The sequence below is a fragment of the Amyelois transitella genome, chromosome 15, assembly GCF_032362555.1.
Source record: "Amyelois transitella isolate CPQ chromosome 15, ilAmyTran1.1, whole genome shotgun sequence".
Taxonomy (NCBI): Eukaryota; Metazoa; Arthropoda; class Insecta; order Lepidoptera; family Pyralidae; genus Amyelois; species Amyelois transitella.
Window position 1 is genome coordinate 8,199,528 of NC_083518.1, and position 22,758 is coordinate 8,222,285.

The 22,758-nt window shown below is 36.6% G+C and overlaps 1 protein-coding gene across 1 annotated transcript; it reads left to right on the forward strand.

Annotated features, from left to right (window-relative positions):
• On the forward strand, nt 1-3,389 carry LOC106130300 (secretory phospholipase A2 receptor). Its single transcript, XM_013329116.2, has 5 exons — nt 1-131; nt 773-1,063; nt 1,658-1,837; nt 2,316-2,537; nt 2,990-3,389. Exons 1-5 carry the CDS (start codon nt 101-103, stop codon nt 3,148-3,150), a joined length of 885 nt encoding a protein of 294 aa, XP_013184570.1. The 5' UTR covers nt 1-100; the 3' UTR covers nt 3,151-3,389.
• Nucleotides 3,390-22,758: the final 19,369 nt, after the last annotated feature.

Below are 22,758 nucleotides of genomic sequence, written 5' to 3' on the forward strand. Positions count from 1 at the left end.
ACAAACTAACTTTCATTTATAATATGAATTGTCATTCGCACAGTTTTTGAAAAGTTCTATATCTGTTGGCATTCGTAAGCATTGTTGTAAAGACGTAATCATGTTTCTCAAATTGTTCCTTGTTTATTTAGGTAAGTACTTACTTTTTCCTTTAACAGTGTTTTCGAAGTATATTGTGTGTTACTACAATTATCAATCAACTTATCAGTTATATTTTAGTGTTTGTATTAACCTTTATTTTTGTCTTTTCAATCTCGGGTTCTTCTGTTTATCTCTGCTAAAAGGAATAGTACATAAAAAACATACAAACCAAATTGACTTTATGATGTCCGTTTGTTACTCAAAATGAAAGACTTTTGTATGAATAATTTGATTGATTACTTTACACATAAATATAATCACGTCTATATCCCTTGCAGGGTAGACAGAGCCAACAGTCTTGAAAGGAAAGGCCACGTTCAGCTCTTTGGCTTAATGATAGAATTGAGATTCAAATAGTGACAGGTTGTTAGCCCATCGCCTTGAAGAACAGTTCTAAGTTTATAAGCCTATCCTGTAGTCGCCATCCATGTGACCTACATAGAATGGTTCTATTCTTTTTTTTAACTGGTGCCTGGAACCACACGGCACTTTATCATAGAACAAGTAAATATGATTTTAGACCATATCTTTTACACTTCCACGTCTATCCCTGCATTCTTTTTGTTTCATTCCCACCGTTCCTTCACAAATTAATAAAATTTATTGTTATTATGCTATATTTCTTTTCCAGTTATTTCCTTCTCAACATGCCGTCACGTGCAATTTTACAGGAAAGACTACACATATTTTGAAGAGTTTGATGCATTTTACAAACTCCATTGGGACGGAAATGGTGCGACATGGAATACCGCATTCTTTGCCTGCGAAAACGAGGGCTCTCAGCTTTTCTATCCTAAAGCTCCTGAAGAATGGAAAATTGTTAATAATCTTATAGAAATAAGAGGTCTTTTGGATGAAAATTTCACGGACATTTACGTTGGTATTAAAAATGACGGGATTGAAGAGTTTATTACAGTTGATGGTAACGTAATTGAAGTTTTTACAATAAGAGATGGCATCAAAAAAAAAAGCCTTAGAAAAATTATAAATAAATAGTGAAAATAATGTATTTAAGTATGTTTTTCATCATCAAAAGCTTCATCTGATTTGCAATCTTGGCTACCTATAAACTTCGAAGTTCTATAGAGACAATCTCAAAATGATAACTTCTTCTTTCTTCACTTTACATGTTTATTTATTTATTTAAACTTTATTGTACAAAATACAAATTTATATAATACATATAGCACAATTGGCAGATTGAATGCTACTCGTAGAAGCATAATCTACCAGTCAACCATTGGGTCTGACAGAGAACTTTATGTGGGGGTTAAACTAAATAAAGTTATTTATACAAACATAAAAACTACAATAGATAAACAATATACAAAAATAAATAGGTACAGCAACTACCAAAATAAGTGAAAAAGCTTATAGATATAAAATAAAAGCATCAAAATGTTTGATATAAGTATAATATGTTGTACTATAGTCACCATTATTGTAACTGCTAACGTCAATGACTGAAACTATAACCAAGGTTATGCTACAATTTATACTACTATCTACATTTCAGGTCTGACTACCCCATCGCCTTTGTCAAATGACAATAATCTCAACAACACTGAGTTGTGCACCACGATGGAAATTGAAAATGGATCGTTACATATAAATCTTTGTTACAACGAGGACTCTTCCTCCAAACCGTTCGTATGCAAGAAGGTTGAAGATGTAACGTGCCCTACAATTGATAAAGGTGAGGTGTCCTACAATTGATAGAGCGTCAGTGGTCGAATAGGTTAGGTTCCCGGTTAAAAACGAGTGTGGTACAAAAAGGCACAGGTTCGAATCCCACTTCGGCCATGTACCAATGACTAATTTCAATTTTATGAACATTAGTTTGAATACTAAGTGCATCGACTTACGGTGAGGGAAAACATCGTGAGGAATCCTGCACATTCAGGCAATTGAATGTGTAACCACGATTGATCCAATACAGGTTAGGTTGCCCTGCAAAGGTTGCGGCGGTCAGATGGATTGCATTGCATTATATTGTATTGTATGATTGTAAAAGTCAATTAAAGGATCCATGGTCAAAGTCATGCCCTGCCATGCAACCAGGTCTAAAACCAGGAATTCAGTTCAATCATTATGCCATACAACTGAACGTGGCTTTTCAGTCTTTTCGACTCTCTATTCTATGTATCTGGATTTAAACAATTTAATACTTTCAGGATACCAGTACATGAAGGAAACTAAGAAATGTTACAAAGTCAATAAAATGAGCCAAACTTGGCATGACGCCCTGAACTCTTGTGTGATGGAAGGAGGTCTTTTGGTCAACATTGAGAGTGAGATGGAAGCTAAACTCATTTTAAAATTAATTCAAGGAGGCATCAACTATCATGCTGGTTTCAGGAAAATTCCTCCTTATAATGATTTTTACACCATGAAAGGTACTTTAAATATATGAAAATTCTTGTCATAAAACATAAATAAATCCCGCCTCTTTCCCGTTGGGGTATACAGAGACCATATCTTTCCAATTGCCACGATCCTTGGTACGATACTTCTTTCGCTATATCCACATTCGTAACTCTTTTCATGCAAGCTCGTCGGTTTCGGGTACTCTTGACCTGACCGTTTGCTAGAACATCTCTCTCATCGTCTAGGCTTTCCCAATCCAACAGTTCTATTCTCATAAATGTCATAAAGCTTCATTTTTAAACCATACTTCACCATAACTTACGTAGGAACTAATTGACTGATTGGCCATCAACCACAGCCCAAACCAGGTTTAGATAATTGAAATTAGGTATTTAATTTCTTTACCTATATGGTCTAAGGGTGTCATTTTCTGAACGCGACTTTAAGTATCTTAGTGACATTAATTATTTCTTTTTTTCAGGACAAAACTTAAAAGATACGTACGAGAGATTTTATTACGATAGGAATAGAAATGACCAAAATGATTGTGGAGCCATTGTGAACCATGATTCGTTGTATCTTGCGCAAGTTGCATGCAATAAAATGTACCCGTTTGTTTGCGAAATGGAAGTAACACAATAACTTAATCTTTATTTCGTTATTAATAACCTATTCAATTTTAAGAAGGAAGACATAGACTACTTTTTTTTACTGATTTCATATTGTGAGACAAAAGAAGAAAAGAAAAACATACCTTTTCAAGACCAAAGTCTGTAAAAAATCATTTTATATTATATTTTTATTAATAGAAATAGATCTGTATCATTTGGATGAAATACTTTTTATAAATATAGGTAGGTATTAAACGCGCATGTAAAGTACCTTTATCGCCTTTCTATTCATTAGTTTTCTCCCATCTTAAGGTTGACTGGAAGAGATTGCTTTAGCGATAAGTCCACCTTTGTACCTATAACCTGTGTTTTTTTCTGTTTTTCTTTTTTTTTTAAATGAGTTTATCTGTCTATCTTAGTATCTTTATTTCATCTCGGACTTCTGACTCCTGCTACTTTAGAAGGGGAATCTGACCCATATTGGACCATGATTTTCAAACCCAATTGCCCGAAGGCGTAGGTTTCCCATCACCGCAATAGCGTCGGTTAGCAATCAAAATCAAAGTACATAACTGAGAAACGAGACATTAGTTAGTAGGCGCGCATTCAAACCAGTATCACCCTGTGCATTAAAATTTTTGATTCAAGCACCTTTGGTTAATTAATCTGTGGTTTCCAACACTTAAGAATAAAACCACTCCATATCTTTCCATGAATGTCGTAAAAGGCGAATACGCTTTTTAACTTGGGATTTCCCTTTCAGGCGATGGGCTAGCCTGTCTCTATTTGAATATCGATTCCATCATAAAGCCATATCTACATATAGCCATCGTTAAGCTGTAACGTGGCGTTTTAGTGTTTTTAAGACTGTTGGCTCTGTCTACCCCGCCAGGGGTATTGACGTGACTAGTATGTATGTACCAACCTGTGTTGAAATAAAAACTTGGCAGAAGCGTTGTAGATGCGAGTTGGATCGCGTGAAATTTACTATCAGCATTCCTGACATGCTTTCCAAGCAAATTAACTTTCTTTACTAGGATAGATTTAAGGGGACGCTATATTTTTCTATTAAAGCAATTAATCGTTAATTTCATTTCTATGCTACGTTTAGATAATTGTGAAGTTGACGTTATTAAAGAAAATGCTGCAGTGCAGTTTGTTACCGCTTCTTCTACATTCGCATTTTTTAAGCGGCACTTAATTTAGTTATAAGTAATTTATTTAACTTCAATGTTTCATGAATTTAATTTTTTTTTTCAATCACGGTAAAGCAAATTGTTTCTAAAAACTTTTTCATACACGTATGTCTCTTATTTTTATTGTGTTGTTTTATAATTACGTCTTTTTCTTGGAGTTTTTTTTTCCATCTTTCCACCTTGCCACGGTCCCTGCATACTTTCACTTTATTGACTTATATTCACGTCTATGCGGTTATATACCCTTTCGGGGTAGACGAAGCCAAATCATCAAAAGACTGAAAGCCCTCGCTCAGCAGTTTGGCTTAATGATAGAATTGCGATTTTAACATTGACAGGTTGCTAGCCCATTGCCTTAAAGAGGAATCCCAAGTATATAAGCCTATACCTTGGTCGCCTTGTACGACATCCGTGGGAAAGAGATGGAGTGGTCCGATTCGTTTTTCTATTGGTGTCGGGAACCACACGGCACTTTATCCACACTCATAACTCTTTTCATGCAAGCTCTTCGGTTTATAAAGTACCTTTACTCATACAAAAGATCATCGAATACTTCGAAAATAAAATCCAATTACGAAATTGAATGAAGCCTCTTATAAAAATAATCTACATTTATGGTACGAGTATACATCATAAACTCTCGTGAAAACGTTTTGCGTATTATGAGTAGGTACAAGAAACCTTTCACGTGGAAGAAAGGGACACATACATATAAACCCGTCCATGTTCCTTGCGGGGTAGGCAGAGCCAACAGACTCGAAAATACTGATAGATCACGTTTAGCTGTTTAGCTAAATGATACAATTGAGATTCAAATAGTGACAGATTGCTAGCCCATCACCTAAAAGAAAAATCTCAAGTTTATAAGCCTACTTTTACATTACCACTCAAAGGTTGATATAATTCTTCTTCTTCTTCTTCAGCCCATATTCATCCACTGCTGAATGTAGGCCTCTAGTAATGCACGACGACATTGATATAATTACTTAGTCTGTATTGTATTCAAGTTGATCATCTCGTCTTATTATAAATACGAAAGTCAGTTTATTTATTTGTTTGTTACCTCTTTACGCGTTATTTACAGAAATGAGATATAGAATACTCTTTTGCAAAGATATAGGATACTTTTCATCTCGGTATTTATTTGTAGATGCCGCTAAATCCGCGCGGACAAATTTTCGGGTAAGAGCTAGTTTATTCATATTTATGAGAATCAATAAATTTTCAATGTTCACTCTTACAAATATAGTATTTTTTAGGGAAATACGCATTAAAATTGACTGAATACGAAACACATAGTTTGAATATATTATTTAGATTTTTCTATAATTATATAGGACTGAACGACTGCGGCGCAATTAACGTATTTTCTTATTATTTATTCGTGAGAAAATTATTTTTTCTCCATTTGTGACCCATTTAGATCAATTTTTACCCTCATGAGTTAATTAAATTAAATTTCATTCAATAACAAATTTGTATACACTATATAGTATAGGATAGATAATAGGATTCATCATTAACGTGAATGTTGGTGGTCGAATCGGTAAGGTTAAAATGAGTGATGCGCTATGTACCAATGACTATTTTCGAAGTTCTGTACATTAGTTTGAATACAAACCTATGCTCTTACGGTAAGAGAAAACATTGTTAGGAAATTTGCACATTAAGGCAACTGGGTTCCACGGCAAAGGTTGCGGATGTCAGATGGGAGTCGCTTCGTGTAAAACCCTGAATCCAGAATACATGGTCAAAGGCATACCCCGGGTTCCTCTCCAGAGCGGCGAGGCAGCAACCGGGATTATAGCCAAATATAGAAGAGAGTAAAGGATTCATCGTCACACTATAATCTCAGTCTACACACCTAGATCCCCAGATGTTACTAAATTAATTTCAACTTTGTTTTGTGCGGGGAAAAATCCCTCCCAATCCTGTATATTCCCGCGCCGAGTTGTTTTTGTGAGTCCCCAAGGTGCGTATTCGGAAAAGTTGTGCTGTTCTGAAATTCTCTTTTGAATACAAATGGTATATTTATCACGCCTGAATGGAGCCTTTAATTAATTATTCAGATTAGGTAAAATCATAACTTGCTGTAAATATTTTCGTGGGACACGTACCTAAACGTGATCTAAAAATATTTGAAAAGTTTTTAATTACATTTCTGTATTGGCATACCATTTACATGAATTATAAGAAATATATTGATTTGCTGTCTCTTTTATTTCTACAGAAAACATAAGTATTTTTTGGAAATACACCGAATAAATTTAATCAAGGTTAAAAATAATAATAGGAAGCATAAACCTATTATTATTTTTAATCTTTATTAAATTTATTAAGTGTAATTCCAAAAATTCTTATATTTTCTATAGAAATAAAAGAGTGATGAATGAATGATTCTGATAACACTTCGCTTTAACTATGAAAAATGTTGTAACATCCCGGCGACAGTCGTTACGGACTGTTTTTACTGTTGTATTCCTAAGTTTATTACTAATAAACCGAATAGTCACTTTTTGCTCTGATATTAAAAAAATATATGCTGTTTTATAATCTTTTTCATTATTATAGAATGACGTAGGTATGTGTAAAAATATTTACTATTTCCCTATACTGCCCTAACTACTTAGGGTTTGGCGAACATACGTACATATGTACATATAATCACGTCTATATCCCTTGCGGGGTAGACAGAGCTAACAGTCTTGAAAAGACTGATAGTCCACGTTCAGCTGTTGAGCTTAATGTTAAAATGGAGATTCATGTAGTGACAGGTTGCTAGGCCGTCGGCTTAAAGAAGAATTCTTCAATATTTATTTATTTCTCCAACCCGTGGTGAACACCACGGGTATAAACTATAAACTATAAGAAACAATTATAATGAAGAAGTAAAAGGCTTTACATCGTTGGCACAGACTCGGATAATTAGGAGATTGTTCAATTGAATACTCGTAAGTAGTCTAATCGAAGTGAAGATACGATGACAAAACGTTATAGGACTTATCCAATTTATAAGTAACGCCTTCCTCGTTGTTCACCCTTGCCTCAATTTTGTGTGCGATCCTCTTATTGTCAGGTTGTACCGCCTTTGTACTGTACTACTGTTTCATATTTGTAATGTACTCCTTTAGTGAACAATAAAGCATTTATTTCCTTACTTACTTACTTGCCTATGCAGTGTTGCCCGCATTGGAAGCAGCTTTTTGTTCCTGCTACGCATTTACTTGACTGTCTCTACAATCGACATGGGAGGAGAAGCAGGAGGCAATCACTATATTTTTTCTACGACACCAAACTAGGATGGAATTCTTTACACCTATTGAATCTGCTTATTTTTCTAACCGCATTTTAATGGAAAAGAACGGGAGTGGTCCTAATCTGACGTGCTGGGAACTTCACGTCTTTAATACATTATTAGTATCTCCTTATGATTTATTTGTCGGGATTTCGAGTAGGTAATATTTTGCACAAACCGTTTAATCTCGTTCCGACTGAAGCCCAGTGGAATAGTGCCAATTAATTTGGACCCAAACCCCATGTGGCGAGGGGCGGACAGCTTAAACTAAGGAGACCATAGAACTGTGGTTACGTAAAGTATATTAATTTATGAAAATGTACATACATACATAAAAATATATTGTCACGTCCTTACGGAGTAGTGGGAGCCAACAGTCTCGACAAGATTAAAAGGCCACGTTCAGCTGCATGGCTTAATGATAGAATTGAGATTCAAATAGTTACAGGGTGCTAGCTCATCGCCTAAAAGAAGAATCCCAAATTTTTAAGCCCATCCCTTAGTCGCCTTTTGCGACATCCGTGGGAACGTGATAATGTGGTCCTATTTTTTTTATAGAAACAAAAATACAAAAACGTATTTTGTCTTTGCAATAGACGTAACAACTCTTCTGTATCAACTACTATCGAAATATTTTTACCACAGATCCACAAATCACGCTGTTTCTAAAGGTTTCAAACCTTTTTTAACGGTATCGATTTAATACAATATAGATTTTAAAATAGCTGCTGTTCGATCCGACCCAATAATAAGAATTGGGACGACCGTGTTTACGATGTTAAGACATGAAAAATAGGTCATATCGATATTGTATAATCGGTGTAATGGGTGCCTATTCTCAAATATATACCCCGGGCCCTTCTCTAGGGAGGTGAGGATGCAACCGGGACTAATGCCAGGAGGAAAAAGAATCAAAGAATGCTATAAGAATCCCAGATTTATAACCTGAATTTCAACTCTAATTTTTCATCATAATAGAAATATTATATATATGTAGATCATTGTAGGTATACTAGTTTCTAGCGCCTTTGTCGTGGTTTTTTATACAAATATAGGCTTAACTATCTATCAACAAAACGAAAACATAACATTAGAATATATTTTAGCAGTGCATTTTAAGCGGTGTTGTGGTGAGGCTATAAAGGTACTGATACCAAACAGGAAAGGGTCAAAGTATTCATCAATATTACATACCTTCGCCCGGGGCGGGCGTCTTAAAATACCTTAAAAATGCCAGGAATGCCAATAGCGTATTTCCGGTTCCTTAGCGAATATACCAACTATATATGTATATAACTTATCATCCATCTATATTAATATTTGTATGTGGAAGTGTGTTAGTTTGTCTGTCTTTCTCGTCAAAACTACTGAACCGATATCCATGCAATCGCGTGTGGACTACAAAGAAGGACATAGGGTAATTTTCACGCGAGTATAACCACGGGCAACTAGCTTTTTCAAAATCAAAATTAGTTCGTAAACCGCACTTTTACGGCGAGGTAACTATGTATTTTATTTTATTCATTGCATAATTATTAACTTTTCCGACTAACCAATGGTTTTAACAATTTTACTAGTTGAGCTACTTTTAAGCGCGTCTGTAAAAAAAATGTACTGGTAAAGATACGATTGTTATTTTTAGTTATTTTGTTTAAAACAGACAACATTTTATTGACATTAAGGTAATAAGAAAGTATATTTTTTTTCCAATAAATATCCCATCATTATCCCAGCTACTATTTTATTTATATGAAATTAATTTGTTATCTTTTCACAGTACAGCTCTTAACAGATTATGACGAAACTTGACACAAATATCGTTTAGACTATGTAAGAGTAAATGTAAATTTTTAATTAACGCGGGCAATAATATATAAAACTATCGCTGCTTCGCATTTTAATATATCGTGAAACGAGACAGCGATAGTTTATCGCGCGATAAAAAAAGCATCACGCGTGCCATGCTAGCCCCATAGATCTCAAAATTTATCGACGACTTTATCACCGCTTACCCTTTTAAACATATTCGAATACGTAAATTCTACCCGCAAACATTATCTTTAGACAAATGGGTAAAATTTATTCGGCCATTTTGTTAATTTTCATACGTGTACGGAATACAGGAGTAGATAACAAGTTCTTTCATATCGAGATAATTTTCAGAGTTAAAAGATAATAGTCTATCAGGAAGCCTTTTGAAATAAGATACGAATATGATAGGGAAGAAACACCGGCCAAGTGCGAGTCGCATCATCATCACGTTTGTTATTTTAATTTATATTTAATATTCCCGTTTCTACCTGCTTATTGAAATCGATTAAAACATTACTATTAAATTATTTATATTGAAAGGTATAAATAGATATGTCTGACAGATAGTGGAGTCTAGGAAATAGGGACCTAAAATATAGGGACTCTTAGGGACGGAATCTCCTCTAATCAATTCTAGTATGGTAGTGAAATAATAATCAGAATGTTTGCCAGCTGATGCTTTTCCCATGCATATTGTTAAAGTCAATCAAGGAAAATTAACTTGGGATTCTCTTTTTAGGCGATACCAACCTGTCACTATTTGAATCTCAATCCTAAATTACTAAATCCGAACTTGGCGTTTTAGTCTTTTTTTTGACTGCCCAGTAAGGGATAAAGGCATAATTAAATGTATTTATGTACCGAAACATGACGTTCAGATACCCATCAAAAAGGCCATAAAAATAAATAGGTACGTCATTGTTGAATCATTTTTTTTTCATAATTATCATCTCGAAAACATAAAGGTGGGAGTTGAAACGGAAATTTTGACGGAAACAAGGGCAGGTAGTCACGAGTAAATTGGCAAAGTTAACTATTTTCTAACGTATCATTTTTATTTATTACCTATAAGAAAAAGCTTTATTAAACTCGTTGTACAAGTAGTACTTTTTACAGTGATTCAGGAAGCTTTTGTTTCATAACATAAATAATTTATATCGCCGTCAGCGTGGTGTCATATTTGAAACAGATTTTTGTAACCGTGTCTTGTTAAATGTAATAAAAACTTAGTTTGTATGATGTAGTTCATCTTTTTGTTGATAGAATGCATATTGCAATGACTTTAAAATATCATAACGCAATGACATCACGAAAATATTTTTTTTTATCAATAACTATTTAGAAGGTCGTGTTTAAAAACAGTTTTACTCATAAAAGAAAAATATAAAATACGGAGGTAAGAAAAAGTTAACTTAGCCCATTGCGAAGGTCTTGCAACACTCGAGAAAAACAAAAAAAAATCCGCCAATCAATCCGTCAAAGGGCATAAAGAACAAAGGAGGAATCAATTTCGTGTAATTGCATCACTTTTCACTGGTACGCCATTAACGTAACCTTTTTAATCCGGTTTTTTCCGGTTAAGTCCGGATATCGCCGGAGAAGTAACGGTCCACTTACTTGGATCCATTGAATGGGCCTCCTGGACACTAACTACTACTTTTCCAGTTTCTAACTCGTTTAACGTGTTTTAATAGATCGGGTCTCGATATATAGGGGTCATTTATTTATGTTTTTTTACGGCTCGTAATGGGGATTGTTTCGTGATTCTTTTGTTGCGACATTATGGCCTCTTTAGAAAGGGTTAACTGGATACTGCCTTAAAGATTTATTTTAGTGTCAAATATCGTATTGGGGGTTTTATGTTCAATTGTATTGCGATTTTTTACATTTTAACAAAGAAAGGGAGTAATATGGCCTGTATGAGTTGAGTATGTCTGCAGCATCGTGAGTAGGTTTAACGCAATGACTTGTTATACAGATCAATATTACTTATATCTATTATAGATGATTCTTAGTAACAATTGTTATTAATCGAACATTTTCACCATCATCAAGATCATATTGTTTATTGTCGGTGCTTTATCAATCATATAATTAATGTGAGCAAGATGATTAGGAACATTTATTTCTCGAAGTATTAATCCATTCATCAAAATTATTGTATAATTATGCTTCTTATAATTTTCATGCATATATTTAACTGACTGATATTGAGAAGTGGCATGGTAAAAAAAAATAGAATAAAATAGCATTATTTTCAAAATTTGAAACGAGGTATCACTTATTGATGTCACATAACTTAATTGCGGCGGAACAAACTACACTGCAGTAGTTTTACCGGTAATTTTTCACACCAATCACTACAATGACTACTAGCTTTACATAAAATAAATAAAACATAATACTTTGAATTTTCCATTTAAGTATTTTAGTTAAAGATAAAGATTAAATTTTTAACCTGAAAATAAACAAATACTGTCAGCAAACCCCAGTAATCTCATTGAATAATTCCTCGCAGACCTTTGTCCATTTTCAAAAACAACAGCCCGAGGATTTCTTATTGAAAATCAATGGCGACCGAGTAAGCAGTCGAAAGCTTATCTCCTTAATTTTAAAGTCAAATTCTTAATCCACTCACAATGACAACACGAATTGTTAGACAATGCAGGATTGTAAGAAAATAATGTTTCTTATTTTTCTGTGCCGTGTGGCTCCCGGCACCAATACAAAAAATAATAGGACCACTCCATCTCTTTCCCATGGATGTAGTAAAAGGCGACTAAGGAATAAGCTTACAAATTTGGGATTCTTTTTTTAGGCGATGGGCTAGCAACCTGTCACTAGTTGAATCTCACTTCTATCGTTAAGCCAAATAGCTGAACGTGGCCATTCAGCCTTTTCAAGACTGTTTGGCTCTGTCTACCCCGCAAGGGATGTAGACGTGACCATATGTATGTATGTATGTAATGTTTCTTAGTTTCTAATATCATATCAGAAAATGAGTTGAAGGAAAAAAATATATTTATAAGATCGAATGATAGGTATTATACCTATATCGTCACACGAGATTTTTATATGACTAGCTTTCACCCGCTGCTTAATCCACGTGAAAAGAACCCTATGGTCCTTTTCCATACACCACACATCATGTGCTGAAAAATTTTATAGAGATCGGTTCAATGACCTTTGACCTCAACCGGCTTTGACCACATAATGCAGAGGTTGTGACTTTTTATATTTTTATTGTTTACGAAGGCATAATACTTTTTAGGGACGGCCTCCCGAGTTTTCACTCGGGATAGTATAGGACTCCTGGCATTTAATTTGTAATTTTGATGGTGCCGTGTGGTTTGGATAGGACCACTCTATCTCTTTCCTATGTATGTTATAAAAGGCGACTAAAGGATAGGCTTATATACTAGGGATTCCTCTTTAAGGCGATGGGCTAGCAACCTGTCACTATTTGAATCTCAATTCTATCATTAAGCCAAGCTGAACGTGGCCTTTCAGTCTTTTGATGACTGTTGGCTTTGTCTATCCCGCAGGGGATATAGACGTGACTATGTTTTCATCATGGAATCGCAAGGCATTCCACCACGATGCCCTCTGGTCCTCCGGCGCGACTTGGCTGAATGTCTTACTGTTTGGGCGACCAGTTATATCTTGACCTGACCTTTCAATCCTTCCTTCCTTTAATTTCGTCAAGGAAATAAAAAGAAAAGCCAATATTCTAATTGTTTAACATTTTTAATTGAATCTAGTTGTAAGTGGTCAGTAATAGTTAAGTATTCGTCTCGAGTTTATCCGCGAAGCTTTGGGTTGCAAATCGTCGTGTTACTGGTTTTAAGGCTATGTTTATTATTGCACTGTTTACCTTAATATTTTATAATTTTTACGGAAGCAGATGTTTTCAAGAATTTTTAGAATGTTTCATAGACATGCTATTTAATGCGCACTTAAATGAACTTAAATTGTCCAAACCATAGATATTATTAAATTAAACAGCTTAACGTGGCCTGTCAGTTTTTATTAAACGGTTTTATTTAGCTCACCCCGTTTGTTTTATTTATTCTTGGGTCAAATTTAGTAATTCAAATTTCACCCTCTTCCTGTCAACCGATTAATCTGAAATTTTGTATACACTTTGGATTTTGGTGACAATATAATTATGTTTATTCATTATCATTATAAATTCAAGATGGCCGCCGTTACAAAATGGCGGATAATTTAGGTTTCATTAATCCCATCAATATGGGTATCAAATGAAAGGGCTCAACAAGCAGAATACAATATACTATAAAAAATTGAAATCCAAGATGGCGGCCTCTACAAAATGGCGGATAACTTAGGTTTTATCAATCCCATCAACATGGGTATCAAATGAAAGGTCTCAACAAGTAGAATACAATTTACTATTCAAAATTAAAATCTAAGCAGTGGGATAAAATGTAGCCTATGTTACTCCTGAAGGTTAAGTCTATCCCTGTGCCAAATTTCATTCAAATCGGTCCAGTAGTTTTTGAGTTTATTCGTTACAAAAACAAAAAACTAGAAAATAAAAATAGGTAAAAAAACTTTTTAAGTTAAACGGTTTTATGTTAAACATATTTGCCGTGTGGTTCCCGGCACCATTACAAAAGAATAGGACCACTCCATCTCTTTCCCACGGATGTCGTAAGAGCCGACTAAGGGATAGACTTGGGATTCCTCTTTAATGTAAATCCCTGCCAATCTAAGGTCTGCCGCGCCGATGGATGCATGGCTAGGGGCGAGCCTAGTCTCGAGCGTGCCACTTCCGCCATGGGGTTGGGCGACCCCCAGGTAATGGCTAGCCTTACCCTGGCATGCGGGGCTCTGCTGGGGCGGACCAAATTTTTCCCTAGCGTCTCGTGGGAATCGCATTATGAACCTTAAAAAGCATATAAATGGCGGCGATGGTGTCCGCACCCCATCACGTCTCGTTCCCGGTGGGAGCGGTATGCGGTCTGCTGAAAGCCGCTTTGCGACGATGAATGTAAGAGGAGGAAAGAAGGATAAGATTGAGGAAGTATGCCAGATGATGGATGAAAGACGTTTGGATGTGTTGTGCGTGAATGAAACGAAGCGGAAAGGATGCGACGCGACGCAGCACGGCCCTTACACGGCGTATTGGTCTGGAATTTCCAGTACCAGCCGAGGCTGTCAAGGGGTCGGTCTAATTCTTTCTGCACGAATGGCTGAGTGCGTGAATGAGTATGAGTGTGTCAGCCCTCGTCTTCTATGGATTAGGCTGAAAGTTGGAATCACTCGGATCTTCGTTCTAGGTGTTTATGCACCTTGGGATGTGGGTTCGAGGGGTACAACATCAGCAAAAAGCGAAAACGAGGAGTTCTGGAATAGTGTAAGAGAAGTATTGAAAGTTACCAAGCCAAATGAGAAGATTATTATGTTAGGTGATTTTAATGGATGGGTGGGTGTAAAGCGTGATGGATATGAAAAGGTGCTTGGTGCGTTTGGTGACGAAAAGGTGAATGATAATGGAAGAAGTGTATTAGAAATTTGTCTAGAGTGGGATCTTTTTGTGTCGAACTCAATGTTTCAACATAAAGAGATCCACACCTACACAAGAGTGGAAGGTATTTTAAAAAGTATGATAGACTTTGTGATTGTAGATGAAAGATTGAAGAACAAAGTGCTGGATACCCGTGCATATCGCGGTGCTGGCATTGACTCGGACCATTTACTGGTGATATCCCGGATAAGGGGTATCTTCAATCGCTGGCGGCACAGGGTAAGGGAGCAAACCAGCGCTTTGGAAAGAGTAAAAGTAGAAAATTTGCAAGATATGGATGTAGGTAAGAAGTATATTAATAGACTGAAGGATGAATTTGAAGATTTAGATGAAATGAGCGATATTGAAGATGGATGGAAGGAATTTAAAGAAAGAATTGTGAAAGTAGCTGTTGAAGTGTGTGGTGTAAGTAGAAGAAGGAAAGGAAAAAATCACAAAAATGCGTGGATGAGTAAAGATGTGCAAGAACTTGTGCGATTAAAGAAGAAAGCATGGCTGGATTTGTTAGCAGCAAAAGCTAACTTAAGAATGCAAGAGGTTATAGATGAAGATGTGAATGAAGCACGTAAGGAATATAAGAAAATGAAAGATTTGGTTAAGAAAGCTGTGATTAGAAAGAAAGAAGAGTATAAAGAGGATTTTGATAAAAGGCTATCAGAAGACTTTCAGTCAAATCTGAAAGTATTCTGGAAATCCGTAAGGTCAGCCCGAGGAAATACTATAACCAGAGAGCTGACTAGGATCAGATGCCAGGATGGTAGCGTTGTGAAAGGAGAAGAATGTGTACTAAAGATATGGAAGGACTATTTTGAAAGTTTATTTGAAAAAAAGGAAGGAAATAAGAAAGATTTCTGCTATAGCGAAGAAAAAGAGAATGAGATGGAAGGCGAAATTGAAATGTTCGAAATTGTGGAAGCACTTAAGAGTATGAAAGCGGGAAAGGCTGCTGGGTGTGATAGAGTGTCGGTCGAGATGCTTAAAGCAGGAAAAGGCGTAGTAGCTAGTCAGTTGTACTGCCTTTTCAATTTGTGTTGGAGAAGCGGCCGAGTACCAAAAGATTGGTGTAAGGCTGTTATCGTGCCACTTTACAAAGGAAAAGGGTCACAGCTGGACTGCAAAAATTATCGTGGTATAAGCCTGCTTAGCGTCGTCGGCAAATTGTATGCTAAGGTATTGATTAATAGAGTCAGGAATGAAACTGATGACAAAATATGGGATGCTCAAGCGGGATTTCGAAAGGGAATGGGATGTACTGATCAGGTCTTTTCCTTGCGGTGCATAGCCGAAAAGTTTTTGGCCAAGAGTCAAAAAGTCTATTGCACATTCGTAGATCTGGAAAAGGCCTATGACAGAGTTGAGAGGAATGAATTGTGGTCAGCACTTTCTATGCATGGGGTGAGCAGTCTCTTAATACGAGCACTGAAATCCTTATATGAGGATTCGAGTGCTTGTGTCAGGATAAACGGAGCGCACACTGAGTGGTTTAAGATTGAGAAAGGCGTTAGGCAAGGATGTGTTGCGTCACCGTGGCTGTTCAACCTATTTATGGATAGCTGTTTGACAGATTTGAAAGAGTCTAAAAGTGGATTAAGGATGAATGAGTTACTCGTCAAATGTCTGCTCTATGCCGACGATCAGGTTATACTGGCGTCATCAGCGGAGGAGTTACAGGAGATGGTAAACTGTATGCATGAAGCTTTAAAAGAGAAAGGAATGAAAGTGAACGTAAGTAAAACTAAAACACTGGTTTTTGAAATGGAGAAAGAAATGACAGCATGTAATATTTTGATTGGAGGAGAAAAAGTGGAGCAAGTGAAAGAGTTCGTATATCTAGGATCAAAGTTTACATCAGATGGCAAGTATGATAGTGATATTGAAAGGAGAGTGAACGCGGGGAACATGGTGAATGGAGCTTTGCATGCCTTTATGAGCAGTCAGAAACTATCCAAAAAGGCTCGACTGGCTGTGCACAGGGGCGTGTTGGTCCCGACATTAATGTATGGGAGTGAAAGTTGGGTATGGCAAAAGAAGCATGAAAGCAGAATAAATGCAGTGGAAATGAGAGCGTTAAGGAGTATGATGGGTGTGAAATTGAGTGACAGGATAAGGAACAGCGTGATAAGGGAATGTTGTGATGTGAAAGAAGATGTAGTTACAGGAATAGAAAAGGGTATGTTAAGATGGTTCGGTCATGTGGAGAGGATGAATGAAAGCAGGTTGACTAAGCAGATATACAAGGAGAGTGTGGAGGGAAAGGTCGGAGTGGGAAGACCTAGACGAACGTATCTTGATCAAATTAAGGACGTCCTGGTAAAGGGTCAGGTCAAAAGTACCCGAAACCGCCGAGCTTGTATGAAGAGAGTTATGAATGTGGACGAAGCGAAAGAAGTATGCAGAGATCGTGGCAAGTGGAAAGAGGTAGTCTCTGCCTACCCCTCCGGGAAAGAGGCGTGATGTTATGTATGTATGTATGTATGTATACATTGCAATGTTTAATATAAATGTACTAAAAACCAAAAAATAATAAAATAGATACAGTCGTGGGAATTATAAACATATGCATAGAGACTAGACTAAAATAAAACCGTGGGGCATGTCAATTGTCTACAATCGTTGATTAAAATGTTTGTTTTGTAATGTTACACTATAATTAGGCAGTTGTTGAACCGACAACGATGGACGTGTGATAAGTAGGGCTAGAATGTGGAAACAAGTTAGCAAGCTCGATTAAGCGAGTTTTAGGGTTTCATAATGTTGAGCGAGTAGTACTTTTATCATAAGTTTTGTCGATTAAAGACAAACTACGAGCAGTGAAACGATTCCTCGCTAGCCAGCAAAATAGTAAGTAATTTGCGCACCGTCTGCGGGCCAACTGCCTAACGACGAATTAAACGATTCTTCTATCGCACATTAAGTCTATAATTTGTAGACAATTGACGTGCCCCACGGTTTTATTTTAGTCTAGTCTCTATGCATATGTTTATAATTCCCACGACTGTATCTATTTTATTATTGTTTGTTATGTCTACTAAGGGATATAAGACATTATAATATATGTAAATATATAGAAATTTTAACAATATACGCCATGTTCTTTTTACCTAAATTTGTACGCCATTTTAGCAAAAGATACAGTAGAAACAAAAACTTATTTCAATCAATTAACATTATTCCTGTATTTACAAATAAATTTATATTTAGATTTGATATAAAGAAAATTTAAGGACTTCAAAACTGGTCGAGGAAGACTAAAGATATTGATGACATGTTCTTAATTAAAACACAATCAGTTTTAGACACAAATGATTATTTTCAGTGTGGATCAATATCTCTCATACATAGCCAACATTATAACCACGATTAGCTGAAAAGCTTAATGATTCAATTGAGATTTAGATATAGTGATAGATTGCTAGCATAGAGCTTAAAGAATCTTATGTTTATTGTCCATTCTGATTGAGTTTTCGGGGAAAGTAAAGCATCATTTCATCTTTGCGGGTAGTAAAGCAGTTGACTCATACTATGGTTGTTTTGGCTTCGAGCTCAGTATGGAAGCTCTGGACCTTTTAAATTTTCAATACTAGACCAGGTATTACGAATAATAAGCTTATTTTCGTGATCCCTGATCGACAAATCCCGATCTTCTTCTTCTTCCTGGCTTTAGTCCCGGTTACATCCTCATCACTCTGGAGAGGAGCCCGGGGTATTTCTTTGATACTGGAGCCTGGATTGAGTGAGTCAGGTTATTACACGAAGCGACTCTCCTCTGACCTCTTACAACTTTTGCAAATAAACCATATTGGATCGATGATGTTTAGACATCCAGTTGCCTAAATGTGCAAGTTTTCTCACGATGTTTTCCCTTACCGTAAGAGCATCGGTTAGTACTCAAACTAATGTACACAACTTCCAAAATAGACATCGGTTCATGGCCGAGGTGGGATTCGAACCTGTGCCTTTATGCGCATCACGCATTCTAACCGGGCACCTAACTGATTCGTTCACCGACGCTCTATCGACCAATCCCGATATATATGTTACAGTTAAAACTAGTTTTTAGTTAAAACGCGTTTTCCCTAGTTAGAACTAGTTTTTACTAAATGCCTTTGTTAAAACTAGAATTAACTAATGCTCAAAATTAAATATCAGTTAAAACTAGTTCTTACTAGACAACACGCGTTTTTCCGAAGAGAGCCAGTTAAAACTGTTCTGACCACACATACATACATACATACATATAGTCACGTCTATACCCCTTACGGGGTAGACAGAGCCAACAGTCCCGAAAAGACTGAATGGCCACGTTCAGTATTGAGATCCAAATAGTGACAGGTGCTAGCCCATCGCCTAAAAAAAGGATCGCACCTAGGCCCGATATATACAATGAAATAAACAGCCAAACCTCACCTCAGCTTGATAAGCATCGTATTTTAAAGTCAAATTCCCGATAGCGAAATATTCAAAGCCACGCCACTGCTTCGACTTGCAAATCCGACGCCCTGTGTACTGTACGGAGCTGTATACTTAACGTGATGACGGCTGTACGAGTAGGCATTGTTGGCTGTCTATGGTACCAACACAGATAGATACAAAGAAGGATAGAACGTGTGTCATATAAATATTACATGTATTATGTCTTTTCATACATATAGTCACGTACATCCCTTGCGGGGTAGACAGATTCGCGAAAAGACTGAAAGGCCACGTTCAGCTGTATGGCTTTGTGCTGAAATTGAGATTCAAAAAGCGACAGGTTGCGACCCCATCGTCGCCAAGAGGAAGACCAAGTTTATAGTCTCAGTTGCCGTAAAGTGGTTCTATTTTAAAGCGCCAGAAACCACACGACACTTGACAATAGAACCACTCTATCCAATCTCTAAAATTTAGAGAACACTGGCGATGCTATCACTTAAAAAATAGCGAACAGTCTAAATCGCGCAAGAAAAGATTTCAAGGATTGGAGCGACGATTGGATCATATCATGATAACACCACCAGTTGCCTGAACATTTATTTGCCCACGACGTATCACCGTACTATTAGAACAATTAGTGTTAACTTGGATCTATGTTTAGTTGTTGATATTAATTTGGCCAATGCTCTCTTGTAAATTTGCATGTGCCTTTAACAGTTTCCAGAGACAATTTACATACTAATAGCATAAGCAACGCCGGGTGTATTGTATAACTTGGAAGCCAATATGTGCGCCCGACATGTAATAAGGTTGATTTATGAATTTGAATGTAGGTAATATCTGTGCAACATACATACATACACTATATCTGGTAGCGGGGTAGACAGAGCCAACAGGCTTGAAAAGACTGAATGGCCACGTTCAGCTATTTGGCTTAATGATAGAATTGAGATTCAAATAGTGATAGGTTGCTCGCCTATCGCCTAAAAAAGAATCCGAAGTTTGTAAGCCTATCCCTTAGTCGCCTTTTACGACATCCATGGGAAAGAGATGGAGTGGTCCTATTCTTTTTTGTATTGGTGCCGGGAACCACACGTTACTTGTGCTACCACATATGTATGTTATTATGGACATACATACATACATATACATATGGTCACGTCTATATCCCTTGCGGGGTAGACAGAGCCAACAGTCTTGAAAAGACTGAATGGCCACGTTCAGCTATTTGGCTTAATGATAGAACTGAGATTCATATAGTGACAGGTTGCTAGCCCATCGCCTAAAAGAGGAATCCTAAGTTTATAAGCCTATCCCTTAGTCGCCTTTTACGACATCCATGGGAAAGAGATGGAGTGGTCCTATTCTTTTGTGTAATGGTGCCGGGAACCATACGTTATTATGGAATAGTATAAAAATGTATCATTATGATTGTCTTGTCTTATGGCAGTGAAAGAATGCCAGTTTTGGAGCGGCACAAGCAGGAGATGTGTATCAAAGATATGATCATGTTGCGCTGGATCTGCGGAGTTCCACGAAATGACTTTGTGAGGAACTCCGAAAGACTTCATGACCGTGTCATAGCAGACAAAAAGCTGGAGATTTGTCTATGTTGGTACAGTCATATCTTGCGTAAGCCTGCAGCATATACATACATACAATCACATTTTTTGTCCCTTACAAGGTAGACAGAGCCAACAGTCTCGCAAAGGCTGAAAGGCCACGTTAAGCTAAGACTTAATGATGGAATTGAGATTCAAATAATAACAGGTTACGAGCCTATCGCCCTAAAAGAAGAATCCCAAGTTTATAAGCCTATCCACTAGTCACCTTTTACGAGATGTCCCGCAAGATTATATGCGAGCCGGTGAACTTAGAATTGAGAACACTAAAGACTGAAGAATAGGGTGCAAAAAGATTATAGAAGTACTGACGCACAGATAATCCTGTTTTAAAAATTAAACAATTCTTTTACCAACATATAGTAAACGAGTAAACAAAAAAAAAATTTTCGCAAACTTCCATAGCTTCTCATTTAGATGTACCCAGTTTATATTAGCGTACTTAAAACTCCACAGCCCCGCTAAGCCTTTGCTAAGAATTTCCACTTGTGTACTTAAGAAAAATAATAAGGGGAAACTCGACACAATGGTAGAATTTCGGACGTAACCGACGCCGTAACGACATAAGAAATTACTTAAGATTATAGCCAGATTTCATCTCTCCAACAAAAAAATGTGTGGAATTTCTCGGTTAATGTTGTAAGGACGATTTTCGACCTTAAGATGTGTTGAGTAGAATTAAATATTTTTTTTTTGTTGTGAATGTTATTATGAAAAAACTTTAGTTTTTATATAGGATTCACATAGTTACCTTAAATTGTCACTTCTTATTTACATCCTAGTTACTTCCCTGCCTTTTTGGAGAAAAGTCTAATGTGCGCCTTTTTGACCAGAATCCTGGATTGAGTGATTTTCCTGCAACCTTTGCAGTAAAACCTAAACCATATTAATTCACGATAAAAACTGCACCCGTTAATATGGCTTTAGTTGCCTTTTACGACATCCATGGGAAATATTTGGAGTATTCCTATTCTAGTGTCACGAATCACACAGCATAGGCAGGTATATTGTCACTTAATCATCTTCATACGGCTGAACGTGGCATTCCTGTGTTCTCGAGATTGTAGGCTCTGACTACCCCGATATTAATAAAAACGTAGTTACGTATTATTTTATCAATTGCATGCATGGGAACATGAAACTAGAACATTTGCCAGGAGTCCAGGATCCGCCAATGCCTATGATTCAGGAGTGGTAAAGGCAGGTATTATTATTATACAGAGCTATTTCCTTCTAACTTTTATGATCCTCAACCCAATTTAAATCATGGTTAGGTGTACATTAAGATGCCAGATAGATGCAGGTTTCAAAATGTTTTTTTTAACATAAGAGAAACAAGATAAGCATTAAAATTCGATCGAGGAGTCATCTTTAGATTTGACATCAAGAATTTTAATACGCATGCGATTTGTCCACTTCCCCTCTTTTTGATTCCAAAACTATTGAATTTGAAGGGACGAGTAAACACGTAGCTGTTACGTATAAGCCCGTAATTCGACCTTTGTAAGCCGACGGTCACAGACAAAATTATCCACGGCGTGAAAGCGTCCTAATTTCCCTCTCATGTGGTATTAGAAGCGTGCTAAGGACAAATTGCCCTAGGACTGCCAAATGATACAATTTGGAGGTAATGTATCTTGTTTTATGTTACCATATGTTTGTAAGTATGAACATAATTCACGTTTCTTGGAGGAGGACTTTTAGTTGGTTTTTTGGTCGAAAAAAGTACAGTAGAATAGATATTAGTATG